At 42.3% G+C, this 20,734-nt stretch overlaps 1 protein-coding gene across 2 annotated transcripts in view; it reads left to right on the top strand.

Moving 5' to 3' along the window:
• Positions 1-2,409: 2,409 nt before the first annotated feature.
• LOC110831307 (LHFPL tetraspan subfamily member 6 protein-like) overlaps positions 2,410-20,734 on the top strand; it is a 95,276-nt gene continuing 76,951 nt past the window's right edge. The window contains exons 1-2 of one of the 2 annotated variants that reach the window (XM_022067155.2): positions 2,410-2,606; positions 3,195-3,529. In XM_022067155.2, the coding sequence (XP_021922847.1) occupies positions 3,428-3,529 (102 nt within the window). In that variant the 5' untranslated portion in view covers positions 2,410-2,606; positions 3,195-3,427. Of the gene's footprint in view, positions 3,530-20,734 lie in introns of both variants that reach the window. The other variant, XR_015534454.1, reaches the window with a different exon arrangement.

Genomic DNA, 20,734 nt, shown 5'->3' with positions numbered 1-20,734 from the left:
ACTAAAAGCTGCCTGCGACAGAGACCAAGAAACTAACAACCTCTCAGCTGGTTAATGAATTCCGTGCTTTTACGGAAGCCACAGGTTCATTACCGTGTTCGTAAGAGCCTGTCGCAGATTCCTATCCTTAGCCACATTAATCTAATTTTTGAGGGAAATAACGAAGAAAAACCTCAGTCCGGGCCGAGTCGTGAAACCAGGACCTTCCATTCACGAAAACAGTGGTACGAACTACTTGGCTGAGACTCTCGGTCTTGAATTCATATGTTTTGCTTTCGTTCTGTTAGATAAATGTTTTTAATACGTACAGTACTTGCGGTGGAGTGTGTGTGTGCCTGCTTTTTCGTAGGCTTTTAGTTAACTGAAATATATCGCAAGGGTGAGGAGGACCAGTTAGTCCTACTACCTTCCTCCACTTAACATTATTCCAACTCTTTTCACCGTCTACCGCTTTCATCCGTCTGCGGAATAATCTGGAGCGGCACAGACTTTTTGGAAACTCTTTTCATATTTATAAAGCGTACGCCTTTTCGCGATGTACTTGAAAAACACGGGCGAAGTATAAAGTTGTCTTCAGTTCTTGAACATTAAAATCCAGCCACTTCACGCTTAAATATTTGTTCCTTATTCAATTTTGTGTTACTAAAACTTTTTTTGAAAAGGCGATAACAGATAGCCTGATCGTGCCAATCTGACGTCGAGGCAGAAATTTTACGTATTACTTTGTTTTTGGCTACCCCTTGCGTCCTACATGCTCCGTCCATCTTATCTTACTTCATTTGTCTATGAAGGTATTTTTTACGTATTTTTCTCAATCTTCAAGCTGTTTCCTGTTTGTGCTTTCGGCCATTTATGGGTGCGAGAGTACTTATTCGCCTCGTGTTTGCGTGCCTCGTATTTTGAAATCAAAAATCTGTCCGCCTGGGGCGCAGAAAACCTGGCTTGTTTCGTCACGACATCCAGAAAAGGGGAATTTTTGTCTTCAAAGCTCTCGTGTGCTTCAACCTCTGCCTTCCTCGCTCTGAACGCGGTCTGAAATGTTGCTGTTTTTTCCCCCCCAAGACACTCCGGCCACTTTGATACTTGTCTTATCTTTTGTTTCGCAAACGAATGACTGACTGATCCTGTTGATATAACGACCGCCCGCGGCCCTTATGTTTTTGTATCTCCCGTTCTGACAGCTTTATTTCTTTTTACCCTCGGTTCTTATAATGAGAACTTCAGTTGCTTCTGTCCGTCGCCTAGAGGCGCTCATGTCGACTGCTACATTCCACAATCAACAGTTAAAAAAAACAACTTTCTTCATCAGTTTCAACGTTAGTGTACAGATGCAGTGAATTTTTTTAAAAAAAAAATCAGAAACTGTTTTTCGAAGACTTATTTCAAATATGTATTTATTTAAATACCACGAAAGTTCGAGAAGGCTTCCGACATATGCGTTTACCGCAAAAGAAAACTCCAGGGGTTAAGGAGTTATAGCAGTCGTTTGGTTTTATATAATAAAAATGCTACGTAATACAAATATGGTCCACAAAATGAGCACAAGGTCTCTGAAAGGGCACTTAATATGAATGTCCCCTCTCTGTGTCGGAGTTGATGTTTCCCCAACTTTTCACAGTCCTCAGAAGTCGGGCACAAGTTTTCCAGAATCGCTCAAGTATAGAACCTGATATCGATACCTCAAAACCCATTACATACGTCTTAAAGTTGCCTACCATCTTGTTATCTTCACACTTTTGCTGATTGTGGCTATCTCACGTGCCGTGTCGGAACGTTCCATTTTACCAAGTCAACTCTGCACGTAGCGGAATGAATCACATTCCCTCCCACCACGTGGCGTCTAAATTTTACGTAATAATTTACTTTAGTGTGCTTTTGTTACTGGCTTCGATAACACGAGTGCAGTTGTACTTAACTTTCTTGACGGAAGATACAAATTTCACTTAGGGTAATTATTTTTTTGTTAATATTAACATGCCAAATGAAAAGTGAAATAAAGTGGTTGTTTCTACGGAAGAAAAACCTATTCTGCTACACAGGCTTGCTACCTGTGGTCATGAACCAGGTTCAGAATTTTCCACATCTCAGATTGATGCCTAAAAGACATATGGCGGTTCCTTCGAAACGCAGTTTTGCCAACGATGTGTTGTGTGTGGACTGCCCCGTGCGGTTGAACCCGTGGTAAGACATTCAAAGACATCGAAATTCCTCATTCTGACACAGCGACGTAACCTTTTATCATAAACCTAACTTTTTATTAGTATCGCTCGGATAGGAACCGTTGTTCCACGCGTCTGGACGCAATTGCTCTCCTCCTCTCTACGCGTTTTAAGAGGGCAGCGATGCATTTTCAGGGTCGTAACTCTTTGACCTGCGCAGAAAGTCCCGCGCCGACTAACCGGTCTCTTTCTCGAGGCGTCGTGCCTGATGCATGAATCAGTCGCATGAGACCTACGGGTACGTCGGGAGGTACAACCTCCGACCGTCACTGCCGTGCAGAACACGTAATACACGCGGATTCAGTGAATCAGAAGGACGTCTTGTGATGTGAAAGGAATAACACGTGTTTTTTTTTTGGAAACAGTAGGAGAAACGTGTGTTTTGCGGTAGGAGACGTGTGATAATTTGGAATTAGGGTGTTCTGTGTCTTCTCTATTTTAAAATATCAGTATTTTAAGTTCTCGTTGTATTGAATCTATGGTCTCTAAATGACCACAGAAGCTTGAATTACATATAAAAGAATAGATAGACGATATACAAGTATGAATATTTTAAATTGTAAAGAGCGAAGCTAAATTCCAATTAAATTCTCAGACAAGTTATAATGTTTTTAAACAATTTTCTGTTTTGTTATGGCTAAAAGTTGTAAGTTACACGAGGACCTGTTTTGTATAAGAAATGGCATGGAATCTGTGTAACTACAACACGTGAAACGTGATGACAGAATTATCAATCTTGTTTTGTTTGTCGGCGTGACTCACCGTATTCACAATGACGGCATGCAGGTGATACCGGGTGTTTATAAAGTAAAACTTGTGTTCGTATTGCGTAAATTACATGGTTCGTATTGTTTCCATCATTAATTTCGACTCTCGCCCCTTTAAGCAAAGAAACAATTACTTATCAGAGAGTCTTAAACCCGTTGTTTAATTTAACTTCGTTGTTAACTACCAGTTCTGCTTGTTTGTCGTCAGTTCTCAACGTCACATTGGCAAGACGTCAGGCGCCGAGCAAGTTGATACGTTAATGAATCATCGCCGTTTACTAAGACTTTGTGATTAAGAAAGGAAAACTGTGACTGGTGTCCGGAATATAATAATAGAAACACAGAGTGTTCTACTTTTATTTCGTGTGTGTGTGTGATTGTAGGAAGCGTTAGGCCAAGATATATTTGTCAGACTATAGTGTGTATTGTTGTATTGTGACCATGGCAACGTCTTTGACTGGAGTCGGCATTTTGTGGGCGTTCTTGTCTCTCTCCGCCGCATTGCTGTGCTGTTCGGGGTTTTATCTGCCCTTCTGGATACAGGTCAGTCAGAATAACACTCCAGTGATCTGTAAATATAGACTGCACAATATTAAGTCCATCTCTCAGCGCCCAGAGAGTTACAGGCATCATTTCTAGTGTTGACGAAATTGGGGTCGTAACAAATTTCGATTTCTCACTTATACAGTGTGTTCCGTTTAAAACGGAAACTTTGATGACATCAGTATACTTTTTTTTAGATTTTATTTGTTGGGTAGAACTTGCAGAAACGCTTTGCGCCTGTCAACAGTTTCTTGTTTACTACGAGTAACAATATTCGAGACCGAACACGTCAATACGCCATGTTCGCAACATCTCAGAAGACAGTAATCATCAGGTTCACATACTCCTCAGTATTTTAACAGCGAGATGTTTGACACTACTTTAAATTGATTAGATCTTTCAGTATCAGGTTCAGTTCCCGTTAGGACTCGCATCCATTGCAGAATTCGTGCGGTACACTGATGCCACAAACATGTATTCTGATTGTAAGACTTGAGGTTCTCACAGCGGTGAATATGAAGATTTCTGTCTTCTGGGTTATTGCGCTGTGTAGTCTGGTCGATGTTAACCAACGTTTCAGAGGTCATACTGCCTCCGTCATCAGGGCGATGAATATTCATTTCAATATACACTGATGCCACAAACATGTATTCTGATTGTAAGGCTTGAGGTTCTCACAGCGGTGAATATGAAGATTTCTGTCTTCTGGGTTATTGCGCTGTGTAGTCTGGTCGATGTTAACCAACGTTTCAGAGGTCATACTGCCTCCGTCATCAGGGCGATGAATATTCATCGCCCTGATGACGGAGGCAGTATGACCTCTGAAACGTTGGTTAACATCGACCAGACTACACAGCGCAATAACCCAGAAGACAGAAATCTTTGTATTCTGATTATTTCACGGTGAACATTTTTAATCATACAGGCTTTCACAATGTTACCAACATTCACGCAGGCCCCACAAGAAACAGCGACGGTCTGCGAGTTGATAACCGCTGCTTGAAAGAGTTAAATATGATTAATAGTTGATTTTTAAGACCTTAATTAGATGTCAGAGTGCTAGTTCTCACAGGTTATGCATACATGAAGGCGTTCTTTACTGTTGACGAGGCTGACAGCAGACATGTTTGAGAATGTGAGCGATGTAGTTGGCAATGCTTATGTTGTTAATTAGCGCATCTCACATGACACGCCCACAAGACAGAGTTAAATGTGGCTGTCAGAGCGATATTTAATCACATAAGAACAGCTGTTTGGCAGTGTCGATGTAGCTAGATTGTGTTTTTCTGCGAGGCTCGGTCTTGGTGTACATGAAAGTATGACCTTTGCCGGGGAAATAAAAGAGTCCCCTGGGAAGTTAATTATTGTGTGTCGCCGGACTGCTGGCTGGTTGTCAGTATCCATCCTGAAGGTCCTCCGACCAGCCATTTAGAAACATCTCATCTTACAGATGGCTGTCTTTTGGGTAGCTGCGCCGTGTAGTCTGGTAGAAGTTTACCGACGTTTCAGAAGTGCTTGCTGCTTCCATCTTCAGGGTGAGCAGGCTTTCTACTGACTGTTAAGAAACCATCTGTGGAGTATACTGTTATTATTACTGTGAATTACTTTGTTGAAGCTGCTGGTACTGGTATTGTCACTGCACACAGTACCACAAGCATTATTTCTACCAGACCTTCTTCCCCGATTTTCTATAATTTGGTTGCCAAGATAACCTGCCTATACAGTAACATGATTTTAAGCCTACATTCTTTAGTTTCCAGAACATAGATTTAATGATGAGTGTGACTTTCGTGTTAATTTATTGCAGTCTTTGTTTTATGTGGACACTGACCTCCGGGGGGCACTGAAATTATCACAGATACTGTATATGCATGCGTTAGTACTGTCTCACCTTCGTGTTGGCGTTTGAAGATGAATTATTAATTAAAGTGCACTATAAACTGTAAAGAGAAACGTCGAATTAGATGTTCCGTTGAATTTTCAGTGGGTTATTTATTACACGAGTCACGAGAGCTTACAAAAAAAAAGAACGTAGGGTTAAATGAGGAAAAAATCCTGCCAGGATCGCCGATATCCGACTTTGATAACAACTCAGTACATAGCAGATGGATTTTTTTTTATCCAGCTAACTCGTTCGATGTAGAGTCTGTGTGAACTTGTTATTAATATTACTGTAAAAAAAACCGTGTGTTGGCCCCAACTGTAGCAGAAACAGGCTCCAGACTGTATTGGCATTCTGCGCGGAATTTAATCAAGGCAAACGAAAAGCCGATAACACCTAGAGATGTATAGATCACTATTTGTCAGCAGATCATGAGTTTGAGCATCTTGCGTGATTCACGGTGTTCACAGACTTCTCGTGTTTATCTTACGATTTACAATCCAACTCTCGTTTGTAATTCAGCGCAAGATGAATTACAGAAATATAGAATCAAGGGAACGAGCTAACGTGGCTCCAATTTCTTCAGGCGCTTTCGTACATCCCGAGACCACTGGATATTATTAAAAAAAAAAAATAAGTCTATTGCCTGTTGAAATTTCTGAGGGAAGTTTACCACATTTGTTACACAAACGATGCTGTTTTTAATGATTCAGTACAGTTTAGAATTAGGAATAAAAGTCTAACAGAAAGTAAATCACAGGTGGACTCAGTATGATATTGTTTAAGACGATGTGGGTGTTATGCGTTGCCAGAGCCCATGAAGTTCTTAGCGACAACACTCTATGGCATAAACATTTTAAAAGTGTATACTTATGATATACCGCCACGGTGGTCTAGCGGTTAGAACGCTGGCCTTGTAATCCTGGGGTCTAGGATTCGATTCCCGGCGGTGCCCGAATTTATAACTTGTGTTGGGCAAGGCCGTGGTCTAGGCAACACGGAGTTTTCCTCCGTGGCATCCCAACAATTACTCCATTCACACACAGAAGAAGGCAATGGCAAACCACTTCTGGATCATCTGCCAAGAACGTATATGAACAGGTCCCAGTCCGAGAAAAGGATGGAAGGATCCTGTTCATATGGACCTGTCGTCAGACAGAACACTAAATAATAATAAGATGAGGTGGTCTAGCGGTTAGAACGCTGGCCTTGTAATCCTGGGGTCTAGGATTCGATTCCCGGCGGTGCCCGAATTTATAACTTGTGTTGGGCAAGGCCGTGGTCTAGGCAACACGGAGTTTTCCTCCGTGGCATTCCAATAATTACTCCATTCACACACAGAAGAAGGCAATGGCAAACCACTTCTGGATGATCTGCCAAGAACGTATATGAACATGTCCCAGTCCGAGAAAAGTATGGAAGGATTCTGTTCATATGGACCTGTCGTCAGACAGAACACTAAATAATAATAAGATGAGGTGGTCTAGCGGTTAGAACGCTGGCCTTGTAATCCTGGGGTCTTGGGTTCGATTCCCGGCGGTGCCCCGAATTTATAACTTGTGTTGGGCAAGGCCGTGGTCTAGGCAACACGGAGCTTTCCTCCGTGGCATCCCAACAATTACTCCATTCACACACAGAAGAAGGCAATGGCAAACCACTTCTGGATCATCTGCCAAGAACGTATATGAACAGGTCCCAGTCCGAGAAAAGGATGGAAGGATCCTGTTCATATGGACCTGTCGTCAGACAGAACACTAAATAATAATAAGATGAGGTGGTCTAGCGGTTAGAACGCTGGCCTTGTAATCCTGGGGTCTAGGATTCGATTCCCGGCGGTGCCCGAATTTATAACTTGTGTTGGGCAAGGCCGTGGTCTAGGCAACACGGAGTTTTCCTCCGTGGCATTCCAATAATTACTCCATTCACACACAGAAGAAGGCAATGGCAAACCACTTCTGGATGATCTGCCAAGAACGTATATGAACATGTCCCAGTCCGAGAAAAGTATGGAAGGATCCTGTTCATATGGACCTGTCGTCAGACAGAACACTAAATAATAATAAGATGAGGTGGTCTAGCGGTTAGAACGCTGGCCTTGTAATCCTGGGGTCTTGGGTTCGATTCCCGGCGGTGCCCCGAATTTATAACTTGTGTTGGGCAAGGCCGTGGTCTAGGCAACACGGAGCTTTCCTCCGTGGCATCCCAACAATTACTCCATTCACACACAGAAGAAGGCAATGGCAAACCACTTCTGGATCATCTGCCAAGAACGTATATGAACAGGTCCCAGTCCGAGAAAAGGATGGAAGGATCCTGTTCATATGGACCTGTCGTCAGACAGAACACTAAATAATAATAAGATGAGGTGGTCTAGCGGTTAGAACGCTGGCCTTGTAATCCTGGGGTCTAGGATTCGATTCCCGGCGGTGCCCGAATTTATAACTTGTGTTGGGCAAGGCCGTGGTCTAGGCAACACGGAGTTTTCCTCCGTGGCATTCCAATAATTACTCCATTCACACACAGAAGAAGGCAATGGCAAACCACTTCTGGATCATCTGCCAAGAACGTATATGAACATGTCCCAGTCCGAGAAAAGTATGGAAGGATCCTGTTCATATGGACCTGTCGTCAGACAGAACACTAAATAATAAGATGAGGTGGTCTAGCGGTTAGAACGCTGGCCTTGTAATCCTGGGGTCTTGGGTTCGATTCCCGGCGGTGCCCCGAATTTATAACTTGTGTTGGGCAAGGCCGTGGTCTAGGCAACACGGAGCTTTCCTCCGTGGCATCCCAACAATTACTCCATTCACACACAGAAGAAGGCAATGACAAACCACTTCTGGATCATCTGCCAAGAACGTATATGAACAGGTCCCAGTCCGAGAAAAGGATGGAAGGATCCTGTTCATATGGACCTGTCGTCAGACAGAACACTAAATAAAAATAAGATGAGGTGGTCTAGAGGTTATAACGCTGGCCTTGTAATCCTGGGGTCTCGGGTTCGATTCCCGGCGGTGCCCGAATTTATAACTTGTGTTGGGCAAGGCCGTGGTCTAGGCAACACGGAGTTTTCCTCCGTGGCATCCCAACAATTACTCCATTCACACACAGAAGAAGGCAATGGCAAACCACTTCTGGATCATCTGCCAAGAACGTATATGAACAGGTCCCAGTCCGAGAAAAGGATGGAAGGATCCTGTTCATATGGACCTGTCGTCAGACAGAACACTAAATAAAAATAAGATGAGGTGGTCTAGAGGTTATAACGCTGGCCTTGTAATCCTGGGGTCTCGGGTTCGATTCCCGGCGGTGCCCGAATTTATAACTTGTGTTGGGCAAGGCCGTGGTCTAGGCAACACGGAGTTTTCCTCCGTGGCATCCCAACAATTACTCCATTCACACACAGAAGAAGGCAATGGCAAACCACTTCTGGATCATCTGCCAAGAACGTATATGAACAGGTCCCAGTCCGAGAAAAGGATGGAATTATCCTGTTCATATGGACCTGTCTTCAGACAGAACACTAAATAAATAAATAAAATACTTATGGTGTGGATGATCAAAGTTGCGACAGGAATGCGGGGAAAAGTTGGGAGAGAAATAGGGGTTCGAAACGGCGAAGGGTAAGGAACGCGAATACAGAAAATAATTTTCACTTTTGAATTTAATCGGGGCCTCTTCCGTCCACGTAAAGTTGCAGGTGAGCTTCCCGGGCAGACATAATGCACACTGGTTTTTTATAAGTAGAGATCACAGAATTCAGTGCTCTGTTTGTGCGAAAATTGTGCATTAGAATAAATTTTCACTACCTGTCCCAACATAATCTCTGATCTTCGCGCTGTCGCCATGTTTGCATTTTTCAGCACAAAAGAAAAAACATTTAAAATCTGTTGACGTGTTTATTATTTATTCAGTACACGAAGACTGGAAACAACTTTGCGCGACCTATTCTTTGTTGTTTTATTTATAAAAACAATATGAATAACTTTAACCTTTTCAGAACAGTTATCACTATACGAAGCGAGTTACACAAGAAGGATTCTGGATGATTGATAGGGAAGTCTGTGTGCACTGCATTTGCGTGTGAACTCTGAAACACGCGGAAACGTGACATGACTGTCGAGATTCAAACCCAAGGTCTGCTCGATACGAAGACATGTAGGGCAGATAACGCAGTACAAAGTAACGCAGGAAATCCTGTTCATTTCTCTGACTAGACGTGGAAGAATGTTCGTTGCACAAGTTCTTTGCAGTCTGACTCATTGTTCGGTACAGTGCACTTGGCATCAGTCCTTATAACAACAACAACATAACTACCGGGTGACTGGCAAGTATATGAACGATTCGCTTCTAACAACAGACAACTTTGAGACAAGCAATGAACAATTGAAAGTCTGTGTGAGAATCAACAATACACTAACAACAGAGCGAAGAACATTGGAAATGGAGTACGCTAAAATGCGAAAGGCAAGTGATTAGCAGATTCAGTTCGACCACTACCTGATGAACAGGGTATATCCTGAAAATGGAGGCTGCATGTTTCTCTGGAACTTTGGTACCACCCTACAAGTCCACACGACGTCAGATCTCAAAACACCTACAAGAATCTCTGTTCCGTACCTCTGTGGAGCACAGTCCTTATTGACGAGCTGTTTGTCGCGTAGCTGGTCAAGGAATTTCCGGTCTCTTATGGAACCAAAAGTTACATTGACGTTTTCGCAAGGGTCCGCCTTCAGCCGAGATTGATTCAGTCGACATGTCCACCATTTTAAAATACGTTTTAGGTCGCCTTTCCATCTACACCCAAGTTTCTCAAATTATCTCTTACCATCAGATTTCCATACCAAAATTCATTTATCGTTTTTTCCATACATGGTATATGCCTTGCCCAAGTAATCCTCCTGAATTTGATCAACCTAGTATTACATGATAGCCACGGTGGTCTAGCGGTTAGAACGCTGGCCTTGTAATCCTGGGGTCTAGGGTTCGATTCCCGGCGGTGCCCGAATTTATAACTTGTGTTGGGCAAGGCCGTGGTCTAGGCAACACGGAGTTTTCCTCCGTGGCATCCCAACAATTACTCCATTCACACACAGAAGAAGGCAATGGCAAACCACTTCTGGATCATCTGCCAAGAACGTATATGAACAGGTCCCAGTCCGAGAAAAGGAGGGGAGGATCCTGTTCATATGGACCTGTCGTCAGACAGAACACTAAATAAATAATAAGATGAGGTGGTCTAGCGGTTAGAACGCTGGCCTTGTAATGCTGGGGTCTCGGGTTCGATTCCCGGCGGTGCCCGAATTTATAACTTGTGTTGGACAAGGCCGTGGTCTAGGCAACACGGAGTTTTCCTCCGTGGCATCCCAACAATTACTCCATTCACACACAGAAGAAGGCAATGGCAAACCACTTCTGGATCATCTGCCAAGAACGTATATGAACAGGTCCCAGTCCGAGAAAAGGATGGAAGGATCCTGTTCATATGGACCTGTCGTCAGACAGAACACTAAATAATAATAAGATGAGGTGGTCTAGCGGTTAGAACGCTGGCCTTGTAATCCTGGGGTCTCGGGTTCGATTCCCGGCGGTGCCCGAATTTATAACTTGTGTTGGACAAGGCCGTGGTCTAGGCAACACGGAGTTTTCCTCCGTGGCATCCCAACAATTACTCCATTCACACACAGAAGAAGGCAATGGCAAACCACTTCTGGATCATCTGCCAAGAACGTATATGAACAGGTCCCAGTCCGAGAAAAGGATGGAAGGATCCTGTTCATATGGACCTGTCGTCAGACAGAACACTAAATAAATAGTATTACATGAAGAGGACATGCTAAATTCTCCAGCCTTCTGTTTCTTGGTCTCTTTTAGGTCCAAATGTTTTCCTCTGCGTCTTGTTCTCAGGCTTGACTCTGGATTTAATTTCGGGGAAGAGGCTGCTTGAGGAAGAGCGTTATTTGACATAAATTAACAGATGTACGAATGTTCGCGTTCCTTGGGTCAGTCATGCATTCCGATTGTACTGTTTGGTTTTTAATTTGACTGGGATGTTTGTTAGACAATGCACGAATATTTTATTACATTGACTGTTTATTTTACTAATGGAGTGGAGACTCAGTTTGTTTATACGTAATGGTGATCAGTTATCAGAATACTGAAATATGCACCGTCGTGAAACTAGAACATTGAACGCTGAAGTGATTGACAGCAGCTTTACTCCGGCAAGAATTCATTTTCGACGTATAAATTCATAAAAGTTAAACAGCAACTCAGACTCAAATCACCATTTGCTCTCTTCATAAAAGGGGAATATTATTAGGTTGATCAAATCAATGATGGTTAGATAGGTAGATCACTTAGTACGTATGGGAACAAAACACGGTGAAAACAAGTTGTCTCTGGGCTCCATAAATTGTCTGATAGCTTCAGCATTGTAAGCGTCCGATTGAGAAGAAAATTTGCTGCGCTATTGGTTTCCTTGGCAACAGAAAATAATGCTTTTGGAAAGCCTATTCCAAGTATGCTTACACGCTCCTGTGCTTGTTAAGGTGTTTCTGTGTTCGGCCTTTTGTGTAAAACGTGCTTTTGGCTGTGTAACACAGCATCTTTTAACAGGATTTGGTTCAGGGGGACAGCGGTAAAAATAGCAATCGAAAAGTTTCTATATCGCCCGCAGGAAGTTTGAAAAACTCGTAATATAAACCTTCAGATGCTCAAATGTAAACATACAAACACATAATCACACTGTCGACAGATGTGGTTCGCCCTCTGATAATTTCCAGATCTAACTTTCCGATCTGGAGGGTCTGAGTTTCCCAAACGTTACGCCTTCGGGGGTCTGGAGTGGCTCGTTAGGTCTGTAACCCCGTTAATGTCGAAGATCGTCCAAATAATATACATCTGTTCAGTCCGTACCTCAAAGAGAAATCAGCGTTTCTCTAGTTATCTTTCTAGATAGCTACTGATTTCGACCAGCTGCCTGCCTGATGCTTAGTGCCTTAATGCTAATACAAGAAATGTATAATTGGCAGCGTACACCTTCCATGGTAAGGGTTTCATGTTTAATACTGCAGCTTAGAAATCCCCGTTAGTGAATTTCGTTTGTCGCGGTTGGAAATCTTAAATGTTAAGATTTATATGAGTTTCAACCCCCCTTTAATACATGTAATAAAACGTACCTTAAAAATTTAAGTCTGTATGCGGGATTACATTTAATGTAGGCCTTGTAATCCTGGGGTCTCGGGTTCGATTCCCGGCGGTGTCCGAATTTATAACTTGTGTTGTGCAAGGCCGTGGTCTAGGCAACACGGAGTTTTCCTCCGTGGCATCCCAACAATTACTCCATTCACACACAGAAGAAGGCAATGGCAAACCACTTCTGGATCATCTGCCAAGAACGTATATGAACAGGTCCCAGTCCGAGAAAAGGATGGAAGGATCCTGTTCATATGGACCTGTCGTCAGACAGAACACTAAATAAATAATAATATTCCTAACGTCGGCGTCGAGAGCTTACAGCTCCAGTGTTTTATTCGGGGGGCCCCAGATTAAAATCTCGGTCCGGAGCCTGGCTAACCAGCTTGAGGCAAACACAGGGACATTACCTTAAATTTCGATACTGCTACATCCTTACGTATTCTTTTTAATTAATTAATCATTCTGTCGTTAGACGCCATGAAGTCTGAGTAGCAGGATGTGTTGTTACATAAACTATAAATAAGTTAATAGATGCAGGCTGTGCGCTTAGATTGTGGAAAAAAATACGCTTCTCGTTTGTTTAATGTAAGCAGTTAAATTTTGCTTCCTATCCCGAGGACTTATAATTTCCATCCTTTTTATTGCAGCTGAGTCTCGACAGAAATAATGAAGCTGTGTCGCCCAGTTCTTTTAGCTTTTATTTGTAAACTTCAGTGTCCACGATAATTATGTATCTCTTTCACGTTCACTTTAGAATATCCTTGCTTTCTCATGCAAGTTAGTTTGTTTTTAATTTTGAACAGATATAAGAATCTTGTCGAGACGTGGGGTTGTTAATGGTCTTAGATCTCGGTTTGTTAGCAGAGTCGTTGCCTTTGTGGCTCCAAACTTATGGGTACAAAAATAAGTCCGCGTCTTGTTGTCATGGAAACCGAAAGCTCAAAACCACTGACACAACACCCCCAGTATTCGACCGTGTTCTGAATCTGCCCAACCTATTTCACGTCTTCAAATCAATCCATGTACGCTCCGGGGTCTGATAATAGTATCGTAATTGAAGATGACTTTTCTTTTTGGATTTTGCGCCGTGTTATCTGCTATGAGTTGACCGATGTTTCAGAAGTTCTTACTGCCTACTTGCCCTGTTTGAGGCAGTAAGCGCGTCTGAAACGTCGGCCACTTTCTGTCAGATTTCCAGAAGACATCAAAGAACGCGAAATCTGTTGTCATTGGTTAATGTCGTTTCAGTAATAAACTAAGCTTATACGTGCCCGAATTTATAACTTGTGTTGGGCAAGGCCGTGGTCTAGGCAACACGGAGTTTTCCTCCGTGGCATCCCAACAATTACTCCATTCACACACAGAAGAAGGCAATGGCAAACCACTTCTGGATCATCTGCCAAGAACGTATATGAACAGGTCCCAGTCCGAGAAAAGGATGGAAGGATCCTGTTCATATGGACCTGTCGTCAGACAGAACACTAAATAAAATATAAATACGTGATACGATAATCGACAAGTACGAAGCGAAGTAATGAGATCGAATGTGAGATGGTTTGTGGGTCTGCGATAAAAAAGGAAAGAATCCATTTAAGGATCAAAGAAGCAAGGAATTTGAAACTCCAGGAACAAAATAAGGATCTACGCATATTCATAATATCCTGTATGTTATTTATGAAGGATTAGTCACTTGTACACCGAATATGGAGGCAGTATGTTTTTTTACCGAAACGTCGGAAACCTTTACTACTATTACACGGCGCCATAACCCCTAAGAGAAAACCGAAGGTCACCTAGTGTCTGTTTACATTTTTGGGCTCGCTGCTGTGGAATAATTGCGTTTTCTGCTGAGGGGGGATGTTTATTTTCTGTAACGTTGGAATAAATCCATTACTCACAGACCATAAAACCTATTGCGAGTAAATTAAGCTTTTTGAGACAGTGGATGTTGTTTCCTAACAATTGAGACGCTACTTACTCCTTCCGTGCCAGTGGTTTTCGTTTTAATGTCCTGGTCTCTGTGCTAATAGCGAAGGAAGAGTCAATTTCCCTTCGCAGTCGTAACGTTTCAATTGGAAAATCGCCCGCTGTTTATAGGGTCGCTGTTTGTTTCCATTCCAGTGGCTGGAATCTTTCCGTTTCTAATCATAAGTTTTGCGATCGACCGATACGAACAGAGTCCGCCCTGCCCTAGATTTAATCAACTTTATCTCCGTCCAGGTTTATTGTAACGTGTCACTGAGATGATTGTTTGCATACTGTGCCCCTCGCCAGAGCACTGATCAGAAGTTAGTTAGTTAGTTAGTTAACAATGCATGGATCAACTGTTGCTTTCATTTGAATTCGCATGATAACCATGTTCTGTTATTTAAGACAAGATGTATATTTGTAAGACTTGAGGTTTTCACAGCGATGAGTATGAAGATTTCTGTCTTCTGGGTTGTTGCGCTGTGTAGTCTGGTCGATGTTAACCAACGTTTCAGAGGTCATACTGCCTCCGTCATCAGAGTATGAAGATTTCTGTCTTCTGGGTTGTTGCGCTGTGTAGTCTGGTCGATGTTTACCAACGTTTCAGAGGTCATACTGCCTCCGTCATCAGAGTATGAAGATTTCCGTCTTCTGGGTTGTTGCGCTGTGTAGTCTGGTCGATGTTAACCGACGTTTCAGAGGTCATACTGCCTCCGTCATCAGAGTATGAAGATTTCCGTCTTCTGGGTTGTTGCGCTGTGTAGTCTGGTCGATGTTAACCGACGTTTCAGAGGTCATACTGCCTCCGTCATCAGAGTATGAAGATTTCCGTCTTCTGGGTTGTTGCGCTGTGTAGTCTGGTCGATGTTAACCAACGTTTCAGAGGTCATACTGCCTCCGTCATCAGAGTATGAAGATTTCCGTCTTCTGGGTTGTTGCGCTGTGTAGTCTGGTCGATGTTAACCAACGTTTCAGAGGTCATACTGCCTCCGTCATCAGGGCGATGAAACGTTGGTTAACATCGACCAGACTACACAGCGCAATAACCCAGAAGACGGATATCTTCAAGATGTATATTTATTCGATTTATTCCTTCGTCTTGACTGAAATCTGTTGATAGAAATTACTACTAATTTTGTGTTTTACAGGTCGGATTTCTACAAATTTTGGTGTTTGGGGTTTAAACTCTTAAGTTGTCGACCGAATTTAATTTTGGTTCGTATTGCTCAAGTATGAAATCTCGCTTTTTTTTACCTAAATAGAAGAACACAGACTGACGGTGCCTGAGAACAGGGCGCTGACGAGAATATTCTAACCTAAGATGGAAGAAGTCATAATTTGTATTCTTCGCCGAAAATTTTAATATTAAATTAAGAAGGATGAGTTGGGCGTTCGAAAACTTGAAGGAAAGGGACCACTGAGTAGACATAGACGTGGATGGGAGGGTAGGATGGATCGTAAGATGAATGGTGTAGTCTGGGGTTGTAGTGATTCATTATAGGACCAGGTTGCGAGCTCTTGTGAACGCCGTGAACTTTAAGGTTTCATAAAAGGCGATAAATTTCTAGACCACCTGAGAGCGGCTAATAAGTGGTGGGGAAACAGTCTAATCCATGAAATTTATACCTGGTAGTTTCAGCAACGCTTCGGGTGAATATAAAAACCGAAGATGTAGGCAGGGACTTCGCTGAGCATCTAAGAAATTACCCTGAACTTATACAGTGTACCAAATTTTCTTCATAAGAAGCGAATAGTAGACTCAGTTAGTGAAGTAAAGTTCTACATTTTTTTTTAGAATATTTAAAGGTGATTACTATTTTCATAATGCCCCGCTACCGATTCCTATCCTGAGCCAGCTGAATCCAATTCACGCCCCTAGACCTTATTTAATAACCCCCATCTACGCCTAGGTCTTCCTAGTAGTCTCCCTTCAGGGTTTCCAACCAAAAATTTTGTACTCAATTCTCATACTCCACATGCGTACTATATGCCTCACCCATCAAGTAGTCCGTACTGAGAATTTATTTATGGTTTATTTAACGACGTCAGTAGATCGTATTTTTGCTTCTAGTGATAAGATAATTAATGAATTGAGAATTGGAAAGAATTTTGGAAGGAAACAATCATAGCCTGGTTTAATGCCCCATTCAGCGTCTGCCTGGGGGGGAGGCTGAGGATATCGTGTCTCCGGGCCGACCTTGAAACCCAAACGTCCCGAGTGACCACTGTACCAAGATGTTTGTCGTTAATTCCGAATAATTCCTCTGCGTTGTATTCCCCACTTTTCGTTCTGCTTTCCACTTTTTTTGTCGAGTGAAAGAGTAGCACAGAGTTTTCCGTGAACTCTGTGACTTTCTGTCAAAGGAACTTGTTACTCAGACGGTGTAAAACTTTTTTTTTTTTTTCCGTCTGTCTTGTATAATATTTTTTATTTCCTGACGTCTCTCCTTCCTGCGTCGAGATAACGAAATTTAATTTCGTTTTTAGACAACTTTTCACACTCTGAAAGGTGAGGAGGCTATATAGATTAAAAATGACTTACAAACGTTCTTTTTTCATGAGCTGGGTTCAAAAGAAGCAGCTATAACATTCTCTTATTTAAACCTTGGAAGAACAAAATTTCTATTTAACTCTGCTTTGTATAGAGATTTTTTACACACCAATCAAGAAGTTAAGTATGCCACAAATTTATATTTTGTGTAAAACACGTCACTTCACCGTTTCATGCACCCAGTCGGTTTCCGACGGCCGTGGTTCGACGCGTGGCAGAAATACAAACTGGCAACCTACGATGATGAGAAGCTTCACAATTTGTACCCTTCACCAAATACGCCATTTAATTAGGTTGGTTAAACATATTAATAACATGGCCAGATTATTTAGCACGCATGGGGAGTTGATAATTTTATCCAAAATTTTTGTTTGAAAACCTGAAATAAGTGACCACTTGGTAGACCGTGGCGTAGATGAGAGTATTTTTAGATTTACCTGAAAGAACTGTATGTGGATTCATCTGGCTGATGATTGAAAGTTTAGTTTCAAGGTTCAGCAAAGGGGCCATCTCGGCATTTGCCTTGGGATCTGAGAAGAACCACTAAAATATGACTGAAAATTGGAACTTACGTAAACATATACGTAACTTATATACAGAGTGATTCAGAAGTCCCTTTGTTTCTGGAAGAACGATTGCTGGAAGTGATGTGTACTAGGTGGTTCACGTACAAGGACAGACACTTTTGAATCACTCTGTACAATCTTGTGCTATTTGGTAGCTTCCAATAAGCGCCATGTTTTTGTCAACTGTGAGATGGAATACCCAAAGAGAGAGATAGACTTGTTACAGGGTTCCTAACTTTTTCTCTCTTGCAGGAATTACTGTCCTTACTTGAAATAGTCGAAATCAGGAAGTCCATCTTGAGCATTATGAGTTTGGGGCCTGATAGGGAGTACTTGTTTTTATTTTCCTGTCAGGTAAATGCATCGTCCTCCACTTTCGGGTAATACTGGTCTAAGCGACGCCAGGCCAGTGTTACGATATCGTTACAACTAAATATAAAAAAAGTTTCTTCTCGTAAAAATTTTGTTATCATATACCAAAATGAAACATGAACTCTTGACCCAGCTTCAGGGTTGATCTCTTTCTCCTTCATAGTTTTTAACCAAAACTTTTAACGCATTTCTTACCTGCTCCATGTATCCACGATTTCATTTACATGTAAGAAAATGGGACTTTGTTTCCCTAACACTTGAAATCTTCCCGCCTGCTTCCTTCCTGAAACTGGAAGACTAATGGACAGCTCTAAGAAGCATAGAAATTCGCTGTTTTCTTGTCTTGCGACTTCGAACGAGGGAAGGGTTCGTCCCTTTTTTACACAAATCCTGAACCAAGGAAAGACACGTCATTGTCGTTAAACTGATGCTTGTAGCATGGACATAACCTTATATTCGATCACGTAGGGAAAGAATGGTGGTTGTTACACACCGTATCCACTGAACACATAACAGCATATCTAGGGTCATTTCTGTTCGTGCACTGACCCTCGACCTCTTCCTGTAAGTTTTCTCTGTCCTTTTATTCCGGTAATGGATGTACTTGTCTAAATTTTGAGGAACCCCCCCCCCCCCAATTTCAAATACCCTATCAGTGTGGCGCGATAGTCAGAAAGTTTTTCTCCGCGGATTTGTCACGCGGTAGTCTGTGTGGGAATTATGCTGTGAACCAGGGGTTCTCAGCTTTTTCAAGACTAAATTCATCGTCTCTTTCCGCGGGGTTATAAATGAGGATAGGTTATTGAAGCGCCTTGGCAGGTTATTAAAATGATACTTCAGACCGGTGTTGGAAAGAGGTTGAAATGTGACTCATTTTCTGTTACAAAATCAGTCATTAGTGAGATATTGGACACTTATTTTTCCTTAAGTAGTCTTTGAGGTTTAATTCCCGTTGTTGCCATGTGAACGCGTCCTTCTAGGCGCCACTGGTGAGTCGCGTCCTAGTTTTTGACTTAACGTTGTTAATTAAGCTTCACAGTTGTTCACAGCCATAATTATTAGTCCATACTATTATCATTAATCCTTTGAAGCCCGGAGTTCAGTTCAGTCCTTACCCCAAAGAAGGTACAATTGTACAAGGGTGAGATGGCTAATGGTCCAGGTTTGAGGCTGTTCAACGAGGGGGCCCAAGAGATAGATTTTTGTCTTCCCGTTCCCCACCTTTTTTGCCAAAATACAGAACCAGAATTATTATTCCAAAAACGTTGTTTTATAATGACATGACTGTGCTCAGAATGTGTACTAAGTGAATGGTAAATCATCTGGTACAACACTTTGCATTAAGGCGTTAACAGTATCTGATTTACGATATAAGGTAACCAATTTCTGGGACTAGATTTAAAGCAGAGACGTCCACAGTACGGAGCCGAAGTGCTACCACTCGGCTGCGACTTTCTTGATAAAATGATAGTTGCTCAGTTGGTTAATAAATTCGTCACTGTTCATGCTACCCGGAGGTTCGTTACGTTTTTCACAGGAATCCGCCATTGACTCCTGTTCTGAGCTTCATTACTCTGGTGTACATCGTCGTCCTGAAATTTCGCTGACGAATTTTTAATAATATGGAGGACAGTGTTGATCTGTTTTATGGTCTGAGCCTGTCAAGGTTGCGTGTACTGTGAGTGAGATTTGATCGGATACCTTCAGGATAAAATCTATATCTGATTGACCTGGAATGTAGTTTCGGAAACATACAGCGACGTTCAGTGTAAAGCTAACCATTACATTGGATTAGGTTGGGTTAGGTTATGTTAGGTTTAGTTAAGATAGATAAGTTAAGGGTAGGTTATATAAGGTTGTCGTTTAACAATGGGTTGGGTTATACTGGAGAATTTATATCGTGTTCATCGGGTGGTCGTGGGGATGTCTTGGACAAGTGCTTTAGAATCCTGGAAATTCCAGGAAAATTCCTGGAGAAATTCTGGAAACGTCCTAGAGTAATGTCGGAGAAATCCTGGAGACGTTATGCGGAAATTTTATTGTCATGGAGTATTGCTGGAGAAATTCTGGAGAAGTCCTGGAGGAATCCTCGAGATGTCCTGGGGAAATCTTGGAGAAGTCCTGGAATGTTATTTGGAAATTCTTAAGCTGTGGTGGGTTTGATCCTATGCGGGTCGGTTATTTTGGATTCGTTTAAGTTTGATTGGGATAAGTTACATTGGATTAGATTGCATTTGGGTTAGGTTAGGTTACAGTAGCGGCCTGCCCATAAGAGCTGCAGGGCTTCAGCCCCCCCCCCCCCTATAATTTTTCAAAAATTTAAATTTTTGTTTGTTTTGTGTTTATATAATTTGTAACACCTTATTTCCTCTATATCATTATTTTAATATTGCCCCTTACGTTGTCATTATCAACTAATCGGATGAACTGATAGTAGGTACACGTTCGACGTGTGCGAAGTAGAACGGGGCTATCTTCCGGCTGCAAGGATTTCAGCGCGGCTAGCCGGTCAAAATTAGGGTGCGCGGCGGGTTGTGGAGTGAGGGGCATTTCACTGGTACAGTGCGTATCGGGGCTGCAGTCCCCGCAGCCAGCTTATAGTAAACACGCTTGCCTGTTACCACGTGTTTTAGACTGGTTTCTGTATCACAAACTGTTTCGTGGTT

The sequence above is a fragment of the Zootermopsis nevadensis genome, unplaced genomic scaffold (assembly GCF_977971745.1).
Source record: "Zootermopsis nevadensis isolate Lab colony 2312 unplaced genomic scaffold, Znev_1.0 Znev_ptg000010l, whole genome shotgun sequence".
NCBI classification, from domain to species: Eukaryota; Metazoa; Arthropoda; class Insecta; order Blattodea; family Termopsidae; genus Zootermopsis; species Zootermopsis nevadensis.
This window is presented reverse-complemented; position numbering and strand designations above follow the sequence as displayed.